We start from the raw sequence: 19,557 nt of genomic DNA on the forward strand, positions 1-19,557 counted from the left end.
ATTATGTTATAATAAAATTCTACATTCTTGGGCTCAAATTGCTTCCAATTCGTCAATTATGTTATATTTTATAAGTTGGTGATCAACTTTCTGAACCGGCACATGTACCGTACATAGAAGCGTAGGTATGCTGACCTATGAGTGAGCGCAACTATTGAAAAGCCTCCCGCGTCGATTAAAGGCCTATTTAGATGGAGAGAGTTTCTCGTCTCGAAGGTACGAATATCGTGAAAATATAAAAAAAGTTTCCTAGTCCTCTCGCTCTTCCACTGTGACGACAATTGCCTCGCAATAGAATGTGTCAAAAGCAATAATCGTATTTCGAGGTTTTGTACCAGTTGTACCATGCAGAGCGTGAGGGTGTTTTAATTATATCTGCTCTAAGACAAGAATGAATTAAACGGAAACGGAAAAGATGTCGGCCTATACAGTTGGCGCCTTTAGGAGACGTTTGGCGTGCTTTTGATTTACAATCAATTATAGATTTGCGAGTTATTTGTTAAATTACTTTTATGCGTTATTTTTTTTTTTTAATGTTGTTTTCTTTATTGGTGTTACTGTTCATAGTTTATATTGTTAATAGTAGTGTTTTTTACATTGTAACAGATTTCTTTAACATAACAAGTGCTAGTTATGCACAAATAAAGAAAATTCCAGACGTGCTTCTAGAGCACAACCTTATGTCGCACAGTTAAGCCAACATTACACAAAAAAAAACAAATCAAATATTTAAAATTTTATTACGTATCAAACGGCAAATCTAAACATCTTAAGATTCTATAGAAATTAAACAAGAATTTGTCTTATATGCATGATTTTTTAAACATTACTGCTGGATTCCTCATTTCAAATTCAAACTAAAGTCAAATTTTAACTAGTAAACTATTATCTACATAAAGTTTGACAGATAGGATTCTGTCAATTGTAATATGGAATGTTTAAATAACGTTCCTATCCACAACTTGGTTGCATGGCGCAAGTATATACAAATAATACATTGAAATGACATGGCAAAATATTAGACATAGATTATTTCAATCATAGAGAGAAGACTAAATATAGACAATCGTTGTCTATGAATCATTTAAGTGGTATATTATTGCGGTATGGCAGTGTTACAATAATATTGGTCCAAGTGAATGCATTTCGGCAAACTACGAGTATAGTCCCTATCACACGATAGTCCTATTATTAACTAATTCCATACATCTAACGTTAACAAGATTATTTTTATCAATCAAATGGTCGTAAGCCGTTTAAAACTTATTCCGATCTTCTGAATAGAACGATGTAAAAATATCCGTATTTAATATCAAAACATATAATCGAAACGGATTTCTGAACAACAACTAAATTGAGTTAAATTAAGAACTTTCCCCACCTAACGCATTCCTATTTATAACGAAATTGGAGTCACTATACAAAAAAATCAAAAGTTATACACCCATTCTTTTGTTTATTAAGGCGGTTCAGAAACGTTAATATGTCAACTGTCACCACGAATTTACCATTAGGATGATGAAAAAATTGGATAGGCTGGCGGAAAAATTTGGAGTTCGATTTTTTTTGCTACCTCTTTGAAATCAAACAGATTTTGACGTTTTCTGATGTTTTACAGATCAGACAGAAGTCATACGTCACTTGTCATTGTACATTTGGTGTAGCAAACTTCGATATGCTAGAGTAAAACAGCTAATGTTCCAGCCTACTTGTCCTTGCCCTCAGCTCTCAATTTGGATAAGTGAAATTGCACAAAAATGCACCTTTTCCCTTTTCCTCCTATCAACTTTTACATGTCAGTCCTACTACTGGTAGCTGATGTCGCTGATGGCTGCGAAGTGGGTGGTTTAAAACCAAAAAGTATTTTACGTGCAATTTCAACGACATTTTTGGATTGTATAAATAAATAATCTAGGACATGATAATTGTAGAGGCGAGGGCGGAATAAACTTCAAATGCTTTACATTGAAAATTCTTTAATCCGCCACTGCGAATAAAGATTTCTATATTAAATAAAAAAGAGGAATTCTTGTATAAGCACAGTTTTAAAACATAATTGATAAAGCGACATACACTAATTTAAAAAAAAACGTTAAAAATTGAGCTTCTTAAAAAGGCAGTTAATCATCTCAAACCAATTTCAATAAAATTATCAACTGAATTGTTAACTAAAAGAAAGTATAGATAATAACATCAAAGCACTGTTTGGTGGCTCTCATCGTATGCTCGTTCGAAGATCCATCAACGCGCTCGCAGTAATGACTCCATGTTTTGAACTCTTACCGAAACTGAGCTCCGAGTCCCCAATTGTTATCGTTGAGAAGGAGGTGGAATTTCGCCTTTGCTGTACGTTCCTTTTGGACTCGGAAGGACTCTGGCGATTCGGAAAGAACTCCTTGGTGGTAAAACTCATTGGTTTTTTGTCTTTTGCTTCGAGATAGTCCCCTCGGCAGTTGCCTAACCAGTCGTGTTCGAACGGTTTTGTCGCTTTCACTGGTTTAACTACAAATAATTTAATTACATAAGGTGATTTATAATAAATGAAACTATAGACTATGGATGAATTATGGACTATTCAGTCCACTACTAATTACTAAGATACGTAATAAAATTACTAATATCAAAATTTTATATATTTTGACTTTGAAGAACTTAATAGAAAAGTGTAAACGGAACACAATCTTTAATCGTTTTGTGCGTTCAGTACTTTGTTCTCTGTAGAGCCTATATTACCTAGATACCTAATGGGTATTATCTGTTCCTATATTTTGGAGAATCACATGCACATATATAAATAGTAAATACTAGTGAAACTAGTCTTAGTATTTAGTTTTTTTAAGTACTTGTAGTTTGCGCATAGCACTCCTAACAATAAGTCAGTCTTTTACCGAGTTCCCTGTACGACTCACCTCTAGAATTCAGTGTATTACTATATAGCAAAATTGAAAATTTATTAACCCTAATAGATATTAAAAAAATCAGAATTTAATTAATCATATGAAGCATCAAACTCGACAATGAATTTTAGCTACGAAAACATTATGTACTGCTTTGCTCGTTCAACAATAGCGCGTCTGAAGTGTACAACAGCGCTAGTAATATTCCTAATAGCTAGGAAAAAGTCTTCAATAAAATAACTACATTACTGAGACGAGCTGAGCCAAACTTGAACTGGTTTAGCAGTAGACACTTTCTTGTAAATACGTTCCTAAATAGGTTGGAGTTTTATAGACGTAATGATAATAAATCAATATAATTTCCTTACTATTTTGAAAAATATGTTATATCTTTATATGTTTTATGATTGTTTATTTATCTTTCTAATGGATAACAGTCCATCAATATCAACTATCCCATTAAACACGAGCAAAACATTTCTATATGTTTTATCAATACTTACTATTTGCAAAAAATACTAACTCAATTTCTCCTTATCCGCAATTGTTTGATAAGATCGAAATTCTTTGATCGGTCGTTCCAAAGTTTTAGACTTGGTTCTAGGCTTGGGCTCCGCTGATGAAATTAGCTTCTTGTGCCTTACTTCAGTATCTTGAAAACTTTTAGACTTCACAGGCGTATGAACGTGAGTTTTGATACTAAAATTATTAACAATTACATATATCTATTATTATTATAGACTCTAATACGGTAAAAATACCCTTCGCGCGCGTGCACATTGTTCTTTTAATATTTTAGAAATTAATATTCAATAGTACAGAATTCTTTCTTTATAATATCAGGATAAAGTAGTTTTATCGCTCCTTATTCAACACGTTTGACAAGGATAAAGGTATGAGATTGAGATTCAGGCACTCGTTTCTAAATCTTCTCCTAAAATACAATACGTTTATGGTAAAATATATCAAACAGTATGTTATCAATGTATAGTGCAATATTTTACATATAGTGTACAAGTGTACATTATGCTCAATCAGGCTTGGTTTGCTGTGTAAGCGTGGTTATTACCTAAACCATCGCAGTTACGCCCTGAGAGTATAGCCAGACGCACTCACTTTAATATCTCATTAGGAAAATTCATTTAGCAAGAGTAGAGAGTTAATATAGAGTGAAAACGAAAATCTCTATTACCTAGGAAATGTACAAATAGATTTTCCTTTAATCAACTATAATAACTCGTCTTGAGTCCCTTTCGTCTCTGTCAAACTGTCATAATGCTATGATGAAAGGAGATAAGTAGGTTAGTCTTTAATCTGGGATTATGGGTGTGATCATAGATAAAACAAACTTCAACTTTAACCTACCTCGAATGACTCTTTCGTAGCTGAGGGCTCCCTAGAAAACCCTTGGCCATGATGCTGTACAGTTTATTCCTGTAATCATTGACGGACATCTGCTTGTCATCCCGAAGGGGAAGTAGCACGTCTGACGGGAGAGATGGCTCGTCACGTTCGCGGTGGAATCTAAATTTTAAAAGTCGTTATGTTTTCAAAAACTTATCTGTATTATTCATCTGAGTAGTGTCAAATACATATTTTTTCTCCTCCTCTATTTATATTATTATTTCTTAATTTTACAGCAGTGTTGGCTTCAGCGTGCGACTCTCATCCCTTAGGTCGTAGGTTAGATCCCCGGCTGTGCACCAACTGTGCTGTCCTTTCCATCTATGTGGGCATTTATCATTCGCTCGAACAGTAAGGGAAAACATCTTGAGGAAACCGCTTGCCTAAGACCCAAAATGTTGACGGCGTGTGTCAGGCACAGGAGACCTACTTGCCTATTAGATTGACAAATAATCATGAACCAAATAAAGAAATCTGAGAACTGTGTGTGGTTTTAACACAATCTCTATCACAATATTAACAAATATTATATCAAATAAACAATCCCTTTATAGATTATTTTTTCTTCACTCACTTAGATACATATTCGTGATGTAAAGCCCGTTCTGCGCTCAATCTCTTAGCAGGGTTGAAAACTAGCAGTCTTTGAACCAAGTCTGCTGCATCTCGAGGGGCACATGACAGTAGTGATGTCAGTGATGATCCTGCGCCTTTGCCTATCGCTTGCTCTTTGATTAAGGAAGAGCCGTAGCCAGTACAAACCGCTGCAATATCTACAACATATAATTTTATTAATACAAGTTTCAACCGCTACCAGGAGATTATTGTCATAAGCACCTCTTAAAACTTAAATAATTCAATTTTATCTATTTATTTTGACATCCTGGTGGACAAAAACCCTGTCTAGATTATGTTTCCACATGAATCAGATTAATCTATGTATATATAAGAAAGTCATGTTAGTTATACTACTTATAACTCAAGAACGGCTGAACCGATTTTGAAAATTGATGAGGAGGTCGCATAGAACCAGGAGACGAACATATGATGTTTATCCTGCCTCCGTGGGACGTGACATAAAAAGTGGTATAACAAAACGCAACAAACAGAAAAACTAAAAAAAAACTGTCAAAACATCAAATGATTCGTTAAAACGAAACTGACAGCTGAAAGTAATGTTATTTATAGTTAAGTATGATTGAAAGTTTGATAAATATAACTTTTGAAGTTGTTTTGTTTATTTCAAGTTTCTATTAGCTTATCGTGGTGATATTATCATTAACAATGCCACAAACGATCGAATCTTTCCCGACAAAGCCGTAATGCAATAAATGGATGGACCGATTTTGATGAGTGTTTAAATGGATTCGAAAATTCAAATGTTACAATTTGTTTGTTTTTTAAACATGAAATTTTGTCTTTATGATGTACAGGACGTCTGTCGGGTCCGCTAGTAAGTAAATAAAACTTGCAGTTCCACATTTTATTTACATTATAGGTATGATAAGTTCAAGAGAGTCTAAATAGTATAAAATAAATACAGCGCAGAAAAAGGCACTCCTACAATTACTTATTGACAAAAAAGAAGAGAAAATCTTTTGGATCTGACTGAATAAAATACCCACTCACCTTCTGACGAGGGTCTGGGCAGAGCAGCCATGATCCTTTCTATCTGATTCACGGTCGAGGTTCCCGGGAAGAGGGGGGATCCAGTTAACATCTCCCCCAAGATACATCCCAAGGACCACATATCAATGCCCTTTGTGTAACTAAAATTAACATTTACAGTAGTACTCAGAGTGACAGAATTCTCAAAAGCTAAGCTAGATTTGATTTTGTCTATGTGATGCTTGAATTAAAAACGATAAATATGTATTGATCCTTCACTATAATTGCACTCTAATTAAAAACAAAATACGATACTAAATCCTCGATACAAAAAAATACAAAATCACCTCCAATTTTGTCTAATTATTATATTTAATTATAGTTAATTATATAAACAGCTTTTGGGTGTAATCATGAATTTTGCTAGCCAAATGCGCGCTCTTAATTAAAAGTTAAGGTTAAGCCACATAACAAATAAACAAGTTCTACAAAAATCCTATGCAATCCAACACTACTTTTGAAGAAAGATTGCTTCTCAAACTCTCGCAACATAATACACATACATACCAAAATACAAATAACACATTTGATTTGTATTTTGGTATGTATGTATATATTCAAACACTACTAGACCAATTTTAAAAGTCTATATATATCCAGATAGAACATTCCGAGAGCTAGATATTTGGATATGATGATATTTATAGTTGCTCATAGTTTCGTATATGTTGTTTGCCAAACATTCAAAATTGTATTCTATTTTTCTTGTACAAATGTGCCGTGTGCCGAGCCTTGTATCAGTGTGCCGAGCGTTGGCAATCTTTATAAATAAATACATATAAAATCTCTATGTACATAGGAAATTTATTTCCAAAATATTTAACATATATATAACAGTTCATCAGCACTTACTTCTTACTAGCTATGAGTATTTCAGGTGCTCTGTACCACCTTGTTGCGACGTAATCGGTCAAGCAAGGATCAGCGCCTTCTTCTCCACCAGAGTATATTGAGGATACCGACCTTGCTAGCCCGAAGTCAGCTAGCTTTACCCTAAACATGAAATCATTTTAATAGTTAGAGCGATTTAATATCTTTAGTATGTGAGGTTCATTCCGCACTGTGATTATGTTAACATTTTTTGATATAATCACTAATTATTTTAAACAAGAGCAAGTGTAAGGTTCACCGGCTTTATTTATTCACCCTTTATTGTTACTTCTCTGCCTATTATGTTAATACAGAAACAAGTCGACGTTTCAACGTTTACATGCTTACAAGTATACAGAACTTGGCAGTAGACTAAGAAAACACACAGGCAAAACATTTTTTTATGTAATAGGAGGCAATCGGGCTGGAGGCTCCTCAGGAACGGGCAGGAGGAACCTGATGTTAAGTGATACCGCCCATGAACACTCACATTGCCAGAAGTCTCGTAAATGCGTTGCCGGCCTCTTAAAGCAATTACCTATCTAGAGGCTGAAGATTCATTAGATTGTTTTATTTAGTCATTCTAACCCAGATAAAAACAACTCAACATGTGGACAACTACATTCGTACCGTAAAAATATTTATTCAAAAAAAATTAGACAATCGCTTTATAGTTAACAGTACGTAAGTTGAAAGGTGTCGTTAGACGCGCAGAACTCGGCTAACGCCATTTTTTAGTATTTCTAACTTGTGCGGTCATTTCTCCGCGACACTAACTTACTTACTTTAGATATAAAAAATACCTGCAAGCGCTATCAATGAGGACATTGCTCGGTTTCTGGTCCCTATGTATGACATTTCCGGAATGTATATACTTCGTGGCCTTCAGCATTTGGTACATAATATATCGTTTATGTATGTCCTTGAGAATGTTTCCCCGTTTGATCACATTATGTAAATCAGTTTCCATGTATTCGAATCCAAGGTATATATCTCGGTTATTAGCAGCCCTGAAAGATAAAATTTATTAAAGATGGTAAAAATTTAAAACAGAAGAAAAAACACATCAAAGCCAGAATACTTTTTGTGCATTCACAGCATGACAGAGCTGTAAAGATGCCAATTCAACACAAATATAATATTAAGAATTATTAACCAAACATTTCGTATAGATTTATTAAGCTGTAATAAATATAAAAAAATAAAACTATAATATTATGTATCACGATATGGTAAACAAATACCTCAGACTTTTTTTTTATAATTTTGGTGGGGAGATAAACGTATGTATCAAAATGTCAAAATCGTGAGTCAAAGAGACTATAACATATAAAAAACGATAGTAGATAAAATAAAACATAGGCGACCCTACCCGGTTAAAAGTTTAGTAAATACCTAAACCAGGCATCATCAATAAAGATGGGTATAGCCCAAAAGTCAAAATAAACGAAGCTACCCTCTACTAGAGTAAAATCAGTGACGGTAATTAAAAAACATCGTGAGGTAGGTATGCCTTAGACCCAAAACTTGATGGCAGGCACACTGTGTGTCAGGCACAGAAGATATAACAACTTGCCTATTCAGAAAATATTATTACAACCCATGTATCTGTAGCCAATCCCAGGTATTATATCGACTCTGGTAAGTACTATTTACAGTGCATCTATGATGTTTGGTTTATGGTTGTGCAGGTGTGGACTGTTTTACGCCACGATCTCCAAGCGAGCTGCATCTCTGGTAAGGCCGTGCCGGGAAGCTTTAACAGCATCCTGGCGGTAATAACAGTAAGGCCGGATCGTCCTTACATACAACATTGCAATGGACTGTATGTAGTTTTATTTAGGACAAAATTGTAACTAACACAATAATAAATAAATGGACTTATGATTGTCCGCTTTAATTAATAAATTATTATTATTATAAAAATATTGTATATAATTTCAAAAAAGCAGTGGCGGATCACCAACAGGCTGGTTAGGCTGAAGCGTATGGCCGCATATTTTTCACGCGGCAAATTTGGAGTCCAAACTGTTTTTGGATAGAAGTCAAAAAAATTTAACGTTCTCTATTGTTTTACAGATATGAGTCTGCAACAAACTTTCTCTCTCTTCTCCTACCAACTTATACATGCCCACTAATGGTTGGAGGCTGCGAACTGGATGGTTTGGTTTTAACTTTGTGCTCAAAAATCAAACCCAAAAATTATTTTACGTGTAATTGCAACGAATTTGTTAGATTCTAAATATATTCTAGGATATGAAAATTGTAGAGGCTAGAAGAGATTATGTAAATTACCTGTGTATACTGTGAAGCTTGACAATATTTGGGTGGTTCCGGAACGATTGTAGAAATATAATCTCTCTAAAGGTCCTCTGGGCATCTGTTTGGTTCCTGAATGCGTCGAATATCTTTTTAATGGCCACGACATCTTTGCTCTTTTTATCAATGGCTTTCCAGACTATGCCGTAAGCACCTTTGCCCAGTCTTTTCTTTACATCAAACCTCTTGAGAATGTGTTCATCGATCTCTGACATGTTTTCTTCTGGACTTTTCTTTTCATCTTTCTTTTTATGTTCATCCTTCTTTGCTTGGTTTTGACTCATTTTCTACTTCTAAACTAAACACAAAATGATCGGACTTAATATTCATGATTTGCCAAAACGCAATCGTTACGATAATTGAGGCAAGAGCTCATTTACATTTAAAGTTCTAAGCAACCAAAGATATAATAACAATACATAATATTTACTAATAAAGACACTTACGTGCGTAAGAGAAGTTAAAACTATCCATATACATATTTAAAAATTATCAAATTCAATTATATTTTAAAGAAATTGTAAAATCACATTTCATGTTTGACTGGCCGAAATTCATTTGTTTACAGCGGCTAAACAACACGCCCGTTTCCATGGCAACGCAATTGACAACTTTTGTGTAGGTCACATGACCATAGTGACAGTTTGTATAATCGATTGAAAATTATCGATTTTATTTGTTAGCTATTATGCATTAATTTATTAAGGTCAAAGAGCCCTCTTTATTCGAGGGCAACCAAGGCATATTTCAACAATCTAAGAATTTAAACGTATTGTTTAACTTTGTTTTATTAATTGTTAATATGATGGTTTGATTTAACCGTAATAAATAACGTAAATAATTTATTACAATTCGATAGAATTGGTTAGGTAATGAAAATAAATATTAATGCGTAGATAATAATTTATTTATAACAGTTTTTAAATAGTACACAATTTGAATTCACCAACTTCGAGCACTCTGTTTATTTAATTTTATAAAGATTCATAAAGATATTGTTATTATAATACTTTCTAACAGGAATTACTTTATTCGAAACACTTCGAAACGGTGATTAGTATAACAGTAATAAATATATAAAAAAACATTATACTTAACATTTAACTGAACACTTAAGTAATGACATCACAGTAAACAATTCATATACTTAACATATAAAATTGAAAAAATCACAACTAGGAAACCAACGATTAATAAATTATAGAGCTTATAAGAAAAACATTGTAATTAGATTTTACGATAATTCAGGTAATAAAAAATTGTGAGTAATTTTGTGAAACAAGTACAAAATAATAAATTTCTGTAAAATTTACCCACTTGGTAACAACTTAGACTTTTATTTATAAAATCTTTATTTTTCTATTAGAGTTAACAAAATTGACAGAAAGATACGATTTTTTTATACATTGTACACAATACGAAAAGATTTTTTAAATACATATTTTAACTTTTTGTTTGGTTAAGAGTAAAAAAAAATACTTCACAAAACTATAATTAATAACATTTAACATAATTAAACGAGTAAGACTCATTAAAAAAAAATACAAAAATAGCGTCTAAGAAAAATACATACTAAAAATAATATATTTTTTTTAAATACCGCTTCGATCGCGCCTTGAAATACCTTCGTTATTAATAATCACTAGCTAAAAGAGTTAACGATAAATATTAAGATTTATTAGAACACTTTAAGATTGATTTATATAATTCCAAAGACACTTAGATTCAATGAAGATATTCGCAATTCTTAATACTTCTAATAGACTTTTAAATTTAACTGAGATCCAAATTAGTATTTATTACCTATCGGTAAGAAGAAAGTCATGTTAGGATTTTAGAGGGTGAGAACTGCAAGTCGGAAGGCGTCAGTTTGTTTTATCTCAATCTGACACACGGTTTTCTTCTGAACTTTTCGTCTCACGTCACATCACAATTTTATCCTCCACTTTACATTTTGTAAGTTATATTAAAACTTTTACTTTTATATTAATATCACTTTTAAATAAATTATAGTGAACTTTAGCTCTCAGCATCATTGCATTGATGTTATAAACATTAGTTTTCATTTTAGTTTTGACATCGAATACTTAAACATAGTGTCATAAGTCGAATTTAATTGATAACGCATTAAGATATTTGTTTTGCGCTAAAGTGAATTCTACTAAACACAATGTTTTGTAGTCTTAAATCTATTTTCACACTATATTGGCAACATATTTTTTTTAAATGCAACTAATTTTGGTAGGAATGCTTAGCCAACTTTGAATCACAACAAATAATTAAATTGGCAATGTTCCTTAAAGACAACTAATACTGGTCTCTATCATTTATAGAAGCTGCAAAGGCACACTCGCAGTTATTTTACGGCATTGGTGGATGAATTTTCTTAGTCTCCTCTTCAACCATACGACCCTGGTCAATGGATGATGGTGTTGGTAGACCGCATGGGACTTTTAACATGTCTATCTCATGGGTCATTACATGTTCAGCTTCCACTGAAAAAATTATCATATGAATTCACTAGGCAATTATACATAATCAATATTCCTCATATAGCCATATTTGAATGTGTAGTCTGTATTACGATAGTCACACTTCATAAACAAATAAAAGTGACAACTGCTAAATAATTAAGACAGAAGTCTGGTTATGAAATAAACTCCCGATAGAGAAATAATAGACCTATCTACAAAATCTGCCTTAATCAAAAATCTTAAGACAGTGTTAACTCTATGTAACAATACTAGATTTAACTATGATCTCCCTAAGGCATGAAAATCTTTTTCAGCTTTTACAAACTATTAACATTAGTCTGAAATAAAGTTTTTCTTTTTATGATTTTTCTTCTCTCCATTTAATGACAACTCTGTAATAAAATCGAATTTGAAATAAATTTCTATTAACAAAACCTTATTATTAAAAGTACATACTCCTGATTCTATGTAACTTGTTGCCATATGCAAGATCCCAGTAGTATAAGTTAACAAATGTAAGTGGAATTAATGGAATCAAAAAGTAGGCTCTCTTAGTTCTTCTGAACCTGAAACAAGTTCAAAGTAAGCAAAAATTTGTAGTTTTCATATAAGATGCGTAACCAAGGCACAGTTTACTGATAAGATTGGGATTCATCTAATTACTAAAGAAATTAACTATGTTAAGAATCATAAGCAAATACTTTATGCATTGAAGACAAAGTATTATTTACATATAAATAATTCTTTGAAAAAAAATCATTAATACATAACAAGTACTTTGGTATAGATGAAATAAGTAAATTACTAATTTTATTGTTAGTACTATTTCTTTTTAGTACTACACATAAATGTAATTATATATCATCATTTCATCAAGTCTCTCACAATCAGCAGAATTGCTAAGAATCACTTGATATGTTGAGTTACATAAAAGAGGCAACTTATATTTAGTTTACACCATTGTGTACATTAAAATGTTTATTTTATTATAGCTTTAAAAAAAAATTAACGGTTATCAGACAATAATTAGAGGGATAAAGAATTGAGTATTGTTTTTCTATATACTTACCCTGTAAATAGGCCTGCTGTTGCAGTTATATTAAAGGTAGTAATCCACAAAAATAGGTCTCTACTTTTAGCTACAGCTGTAGCTCTCTGCCGATCTGCCATTTGATTTTGCATCTGAATTTGCCTTTCAATCTGCAAAGTATAATATTACTGGTATATGGAAAAACAATATTTAAAAAAAAAACTATTATGCTAAAGAACAATTATTTAAATAATACTGTCCATAGCATTTTATATTATGTTATCTAGGTATACATATACAATTAATATAAGAAAAAAAATAATTACAGTAATTTATACATACCGCTATCTCATTGAGGCTCTGTAAGAACTTTTCATTCTTTTTATAATGATCTTCCAAGTTTATTGAAATAAAGTTGCCCATCTTTACAAGTAGAAAGACTAAAAAATGACTGTTCCTTTTTTAAAATAAAATGTTTAAAGGAACTCGTTTCTGAGAAGAGCACTTTGAGAACCTACTGCTGTGGATCTAAAACAAAACAGTTTTTAGTGTTTCTGAATCCACTTATACCTTCAAAGTTGTAATATTCGTTTACCTATTTCATTGATAATTTTATTGAAAATTCGGAAATGTTTACTGCTGAGTGCTGGCACCCTACAAATTTAACATTCATTAGATTATTGTCAAAAGTAATGCCACTTAACCTTTGTTAACGTCTTTACGTTGACAGTTCTCACTACACAGTTGTCAGATTTGGCGCCATTTCCACATTAATGTGTTTTACCTTATTTTTATTTCCAGTAATTTCAATTTCTAAAGCCGGAAATAATTTATAATAAACGATGGGTATTATAGGTTTATCAAAGTTAATCGCAGATATTGCTCCACAAGCAGTTAAAGAAATGGAAATTAAGAATTACTTTGGTATGGAATACCTTCTCGTATGTTATCTAAGATTTTAAATTTAAAAATTTTAATCATGAATTAAACCGAATACAATTTGTGTTGTTTTAGGTAGAAAAGTCGCTATCGATGCATCTATGAGTTTATATCAGTTTTTAATAGCCGTTAGAAGTGAAGGTAAGCTACACTTAGTAAATGTAATTTGTAGCCAGAATGACAGCAATAAGCTTTCTAATGGTACCTTAAAAGCTCACCTAAGAGTAAAGATTGTATAAACTTCTTTTTCTGATAACCTGTACACATAAAATTATATAAATTTATCAACTTATATTAAAAACATTTTAACTTAGAATCACTGAACTCTATCAGTTTTTGACAAATTTTTATTCATACTTGTTATAAAATTTATTTCTTATTTCTGGAATAAATCTAGAATCTATACAGTTACATTTATTTTGAATGATAAATACTTCAAGGGGCACAACTTACCTCCGTGGATGGTGAGACTACTTCACACTTGATGGGTACCTTTTACCGAACAATAAGGCTAGTGGAAAATGGACTTAAGCCAGTCTATGTCTTTGATGGCAAGCCTCCTGAGATGAAATCACACCAGCTAAATAAGAGAGCAGAGCGACGAGAGGAAGCTGAGAAGGAATTGCAAAAAGCCACAGAAGCAGGTACTTTCTTTTCAATAGACAACATCATAATTTTTTTTGCTGATTTAGCCCCATTACTTAAGTAAAAAACTGTAATTTGTTTCTATCATGTCACATTCATCACATGCAGAAATAGTTGTAAATGATAGTAGGAAAGTATACTTATACATGATAATATACTCATCCATAGGAGACCAGGCCTCGATGGAAAAGTTTAACAGACGACTTGTGAAAGTAACTAAACAGCATGGAGAGGAAGCTCGTGAGCTTTTGAAATTAATGGGAGTGCCTGTTGTTGAAGCACCTTGTGAGGCTGAAGCACAATGTGCAGCATTGGTAAGTGTTATTTGTCAGAAAATATTGATTATAAAACAAGAGCTCATTACTGTTTGAAACATTTGATTTAATATTACAAACCTCACTTCAAGAGACTTGCGGACATGATTGCTGTAAAGCACTTAAATTTTTTGAGTCCCGCAAATAACATAACAAAATTGCTTTAATATATGTATATCATTATTTATATTTTATACAAAATTATTTTAGGTAAAAGCAGGAAAAGTGTTTGCGGTTGCAACAGAGGATATGGATGCCCTTACGTTTGGCACTAATGTCCTACTTCGACACTTGACTTTTTCTGAAGCCCGCAAAATGCCAGTTCAAGAATTCCATCTGGATCAAGTTTTGAATGGATTGGAGCTTAATCATAAAGAGGTATTATAATAACACTAATTCACTTTCAAGAACATGTTATAATTTATAAAAAAATATTAAATTTACTAGTTAACTTACTGCTGTAACATATACCTAACCCATAGCATCTAGGATGTTCTAGCGTACATTTCTATGACATAATTATTTGTTTTGTTTGTAGACAAAGAAGTTTTTTGGTGTGTTTAGTATTTTGGCGGAAGTGCCTTTAAACAAAATGAAAACTCATGAATGTTTCAGATACATAAACTGTCTTTAAATATTAATTTAGAATTAGGTTGATTCAATGATTTTACATGCAAAATAGTTTCTCAAAGGGACTTCGTTTGTTGGCAGCTGTTGAAGGGATGTTATTGTTGTTTAAAGCTGTGTGTCAACTGTCTTTAATTGTTTCAAACATGAGTATATAACTAACATATAATTAGAGGTAGTGGGGTTGCGATGCTGGTTTAACAAAAAACTAACTTGAAATATTGAAGGGTTCTTCAATCTATATTAACTATAAAGAATATAAGTGTAGTTGACCTATTGCACATTATTGGAAATTAGAATGTTATGTTACAATTTATGAGTGCGGAAAATATTAAGAGGCTCATATTGGCTTCAAGTCTGCGATGATTGCTAACATTAAGTTTGCGCTTCTAATTATAAACTGAAATATATGTAACTTAACTAATGTTAGGCCACATAACTAGGGTTGAAATATTTTTCAGTTTATCGACCTTTGCATACTCCTTGGATGTGACTACTGTGGGTCCATAAGGGGAATAGGCCCGAAACGGGCCATTGATCTTATAAAGCAACATCGGTGTCTCGAAGATGTTTTAAGAAATATTGATTTGAACAAATATCAACCACCAGAGAACTGGGATTATTTGGATGCGAGACGATTGTTTTTGGAGCCCGAGGTTACTGATGCTGATAAAATTGAGGTATATTTTTACTAGAGATGTATCCCATACCGATATATAGTCGATACTTTGGATTTGCCGACACAACGATAATTTTCAAATTTCTCGCTTTAAAAAAAGTAATGTCAACGCAAGATGTGCGTTTAAACGAGATTCGTTGCAACCGAGGCACAGACTCCATGGCCGGGGAATCCCCTCGTTTTATTCAATTTGTTGTCTCTCTCACCCGCTTTGTCCCCGCGAAGTATGTTTTCAGTATCAAATTAAATAAAATACAGAATTACAAAAATCTTATCGATGTTAATTTTAGCTATTAACAGTTTTTTATTGTATTTTAATTTTAACTAAACTTGATATATTTTACCTTAATTTAATTTTAATTCAATAAGCGTTGGTATTGACGACATTTCTATAAGATTATCGTCAAAAAGGCGTATCGATGCTTCATTTTTCAATTATATCCAATTTTTTTTAATCTTGAATAGAAAGACGATTTTCACATTCCTATTTAAATTATCAATACAAGAGAACTAAATAAATATTAAAACTTGTTCAAAAGGCTGATATGTAATAGGGTTGTAGCGCCACTGGATGAATATTAAAAAAATTAATAACTATTCATGACACTGATGAGGCGAAGTCTTACAAATATTTCAGTTAAAATGGAGTGACCCAGACGAAGAAGGCCTAGTTAAGTTTCTATGTGGAGACAAACAATTCAATGAGGAAAGAGTCAGAAATGGCGTCAAGAAATTGTTCAAAGCCAGAACTGGCACAACACAGGGACGGCTTGATGGGTTTTTCAAGGTAAAGCAAGTTTCCTTAGTGACAAATTTTACTACAATAAGTGTAACAACAATGTGATCTACAGTACTCCCAAATTAATAATGTGCATAGCGATCTTCACCATTGTTCGGCAACAAGCTTATTTTCTTCTATCTCGTAACTGATAAATTTTGATTTATCAGTAACGAGATTTGATTCGTAAATTCAGCGTCAATATTTAAAGACGACTGACTGACTTGGACGGCTTGATGGGTTTTTCAAGGTAAAGCAAGTTTCCTTAGTGACAAATTTTACTACAATAAGTGTAACAACAATGTGATCTACAGTACTCCCAAATTAATAATGTGCATAGCGATCTTCACCATTGTTCGGCAACAAGCTTATTTTCTTCTATCTCGTAACTGATAAATTTTGATTTATCAGTAACGAGATTTGATTCGTAAATTCAGCGTCAATATTTAAAGACGACTGACTGACTTGGACGGCTTGATGGGTTTTTCAAGGTAAAGCAAGTTTCCTTAGTGACAAATTTTACTACAATAAGTGTAACAACAATGTGATCTACAGTACTCCCAAATTAATAATGTGCATAGCGATCTTCACCATTGTTCGGCAACAAGCTTATTTTCTTCTATCTCGTTACTGATAAATTTTGATTTATCAGTAACGAGATTTGATTCGTAAATTCAGCGTCAATATTTAAAGACGACTGACTGACTTGGACGGCTTGATGGGTTTTTCAAGGTAAAGCAAGTTTCCTTAGTGACAAATTTTACTACAATAAGTGTAACAACAATGTGATCTACAGTACTCCCAAATTAATAATGTGCATAGCGATCTTCACCATTGTTCGGCAACAAGCTTATTTTCTTCTATCTCGTAACTGATAAATTTTGATTTATCAGTAACGAGATTTGATTCGTAAATTCAGCGTCAATATTTAAAGACGACTGACTGACTTGGACGGCTTGATGGGTTTTTCAAGGTAAAGCAAGTTTCCTTAGTGACAAATTTTACTACAATAAGTGTAACAACAATGTGATCTACAGTACTCCCAAATTAATAATGTGCATAGCGATCTTCACCATTGTTCGGCAACAAGCTTATTTTCTTCTATCTCGTTACTGATAAATTTTGATTTATCAGTAACGAGATTTGATTCGTAAATTCAGCGTCAATATTTAAAGACGACTGACTGACTTGGACTCAGCGCTGACCGACCGAATTGTTTTCAATTAGATGATATTGACTCCTATTTCTTTGGAACTTCTTCTTTGGTGTTTTCAGGAATGTGACCACTGGCAAAGATCTGTATTTGCGAGTACCTCTTGCCTTCCATTGTTTTTCTGTTTACTGAAGTGTTATTGTACCTATATATCTAGTATAGGAAAACCAATATAATAGTTTAGTTTTCAATCGTTGAAAAGATTTAATAAATACGAACGAGTTACTTTTATTTAGACTTAATTTCTTTGCTAAAATTTAACAAAATATCATAGACTATCTATATATATATATATATATATATAAATGCTGTGAAGGTTATATTAATATATGATGGGAAATATAATTAATAAGTAAAGAAAAATACTAAAAACGAAAATTAAATTTTCCAATAACATGTTCCTATTGTGTTCCTGTCTTTTAAAAAATAAAGGCATTCATTCATTCATTCATGGCTGTAGTTTGAGGTTGTCTTTGGTCTGTTTTAAAAATGTATTGACACAAATATATTTCAGTGAAACGAAGTTCATCTAGTTATAAATAAATGTTTAAGCATTAGTTAATACAAAAACAATCAATAGCGCTACAACCTTTTTAGGTCTGGGCCTCAGATTTCTGTATCTGTTTCATGATCATTTGTTAATCGAATAGGCAAGTAGGTGATCAGCCTTCTGTGCCTGACACACGCCGTCGACATTTTTGGTCTAAGGCAAGCCGGTTTCCTCACGATGTTTTCCTTCATGTTAAATGCGCACATAGAAAAAAACCCATTGGTGCACAGCCGGGGATCGAACCTTCGACCTCAGGGATGAGAGCACGCTAAAGCCACAAGGCCAACACTGCTCTAGTAAATACTAAAACTTATAAATAGATAATTTAATAATTTCGAACTGTTTTAACGGTGTTTCTGTAAAACCCCAACTGGACATTATTTTCTCTCACTAGTCTTGATCAATGATGATTTTAATATTTCTTCGATTCGATATCTTAATATATCAGAGTTTTTAAGAGTTGCATGGTATAGGAAATCAGACTAGTACAAAATTTAATTTAAAGAAATATATGTCAACAGGTACTATCAACGACACCAAACCCAAAACGTAAAGCTGAAGAAGAGAAGAATAAAGCAAATAAAAAAGCAAAAACTGGTGGCGGACGGGGAAGGAAGCCAAAATAAATCTCATTATAATCTGTGAACTAATTATGAATATAGGATAATAATAAAAAACTGAAATAAAACACTTACTTTAACCTTAAAAAAACCAATTCATAAAACGAAATCAGTCTAATTGTACTCTTTTCAATAACTCCTCCGTCTCTATCTACTAAAACATATTTTCATTAAAAAATAATTGAGTTATTTTATAAAGGTTCAAAACTTTGCCTCCATTTCGTTTAAGTGCTAATGTCACTTTTCATAGACTAAACACAATTTGATAGAAAGAGACGGAAGACTTTGTTAAGAGTGCAAATAGACATTTATGAATAAAAGGGATATTTAAATCCCCGAAAAGACTAAAAATGTTTGACGCTTAAGTTTCGCATTCCGGTAATGTAAATGATTGTAATAAATAAGATTTTTTCTAAATGGTCTTTTATTGTCCTTAACTTGTATTGGCGGATCTAGGGCGAGGGGCCTAAGAGGTTCCCATAGTACATTTTTTTAAATCATATCAATACTAAAAAGATTTTAATGATATT

The 19,557-nt window shown here is 32.4% G+C and overlaps 3 protein-coding genes across 3 annotated transcripts; 1 reads left to right on the forward strand and 2 right to left on the reverse strand.

Moving 5' to 3' along the window:
- Positions 1–747: 747 nt before the first annotated feature.
- LOC123707640 (extracellular signal-regulated kinase 2) lies at positions 748–9,745 on the reverse strand. The gene is made up of 9 exons (XM_045657875.1): positions 9,605–9,745; positions 9,135–9,456; positions 7,643–7,849; positions 6,822–6,962; positions 5,931–6,070; positions 4,876–5,074; positions 4,263–4,421; positions 3,421–3,596; positions 748–2,502 (listed from the first exon to the last, which is right to left on the reverse strand). The coding sequence occupies exons 2-9, from the start codon at positions 9,440–9,442 to the stop codon at positions 2,216–2,218; spliced, it is 1,617 nt and encodes a 538-aa protein (XP_045513831.1). The 5' UTR covers positions 9,443–9,456; positions 9,605–9,745; the 3' UTR covers positions 748–2,215.
- Positions 9,746–10,643: 898 nt separating this feature from the next.
- LOC123707018 (plasminogen receptor (KT)) lies at positions 10,644–13,349 on the reverse strand. The gene is made up of 5 exons (XM_045656762.1): positions 13,258–13,349; positions 13,005–13,190; positions 12,702–12,832; positions 12,089–12,198; positions 10,644–11,653 (listed from the first exon to the last, which is right to left on the reverse strand). The coding sequence occupies exons 2-5, from the start codon at positions 13,083–13,085 to the stop codon at positions 11,520–11,522; spliced, it is 456 nt and encodes a 151-aa protein (XP_045512718.1). The 5' UTR covers positions 13,086–13,190; positions 13,258–13,349; the 3' UTR covers positions 10,644–11,519.
- A 65-nt stretch (positions 13,350–13,414) lies between these two features.
- LOC123707626 (flap endonuclease 1) lies at positions 13,415–19,449 on the forward strand. Its single transcript, XM_045657855.1, has 8 exons — positions 13,415–13,586; positions 13,677–13,742; positions 14,042–14,245; positions 14,415–14,560; positions 14,771–14,938; positions 15,649–15,867; positions 16,504–16,653; positions 18,929–19,449. Exons 1-8 carry the CDS (start codon positions 13,505–13,507, stop codon positions 19,031–19,033), a joined length of 1,140 nt encoding a protein of 379 aa, XP_045513811.1. The 5' UTR covers positions 13,415–13,504; the 3' UTR covers positions 19,034–19,449.
- Positions 19,450–19,557: the final 108 nt, after the last annotated feature.

The sequence above is a fragment of the Pieris brassicae genome, chromosome 3 (assembly GCF_905147105.1).
Source record: "Pieris brassicae chromosome 3, ilPieBrab1.1, whole genome shotgun sequence".
Lineage (NCBI taxonomy): Eukaryota > Metazoa > Arthropoda > Insecta > Lepidoptera > Pieridae > Pieris > Pieris brassicae.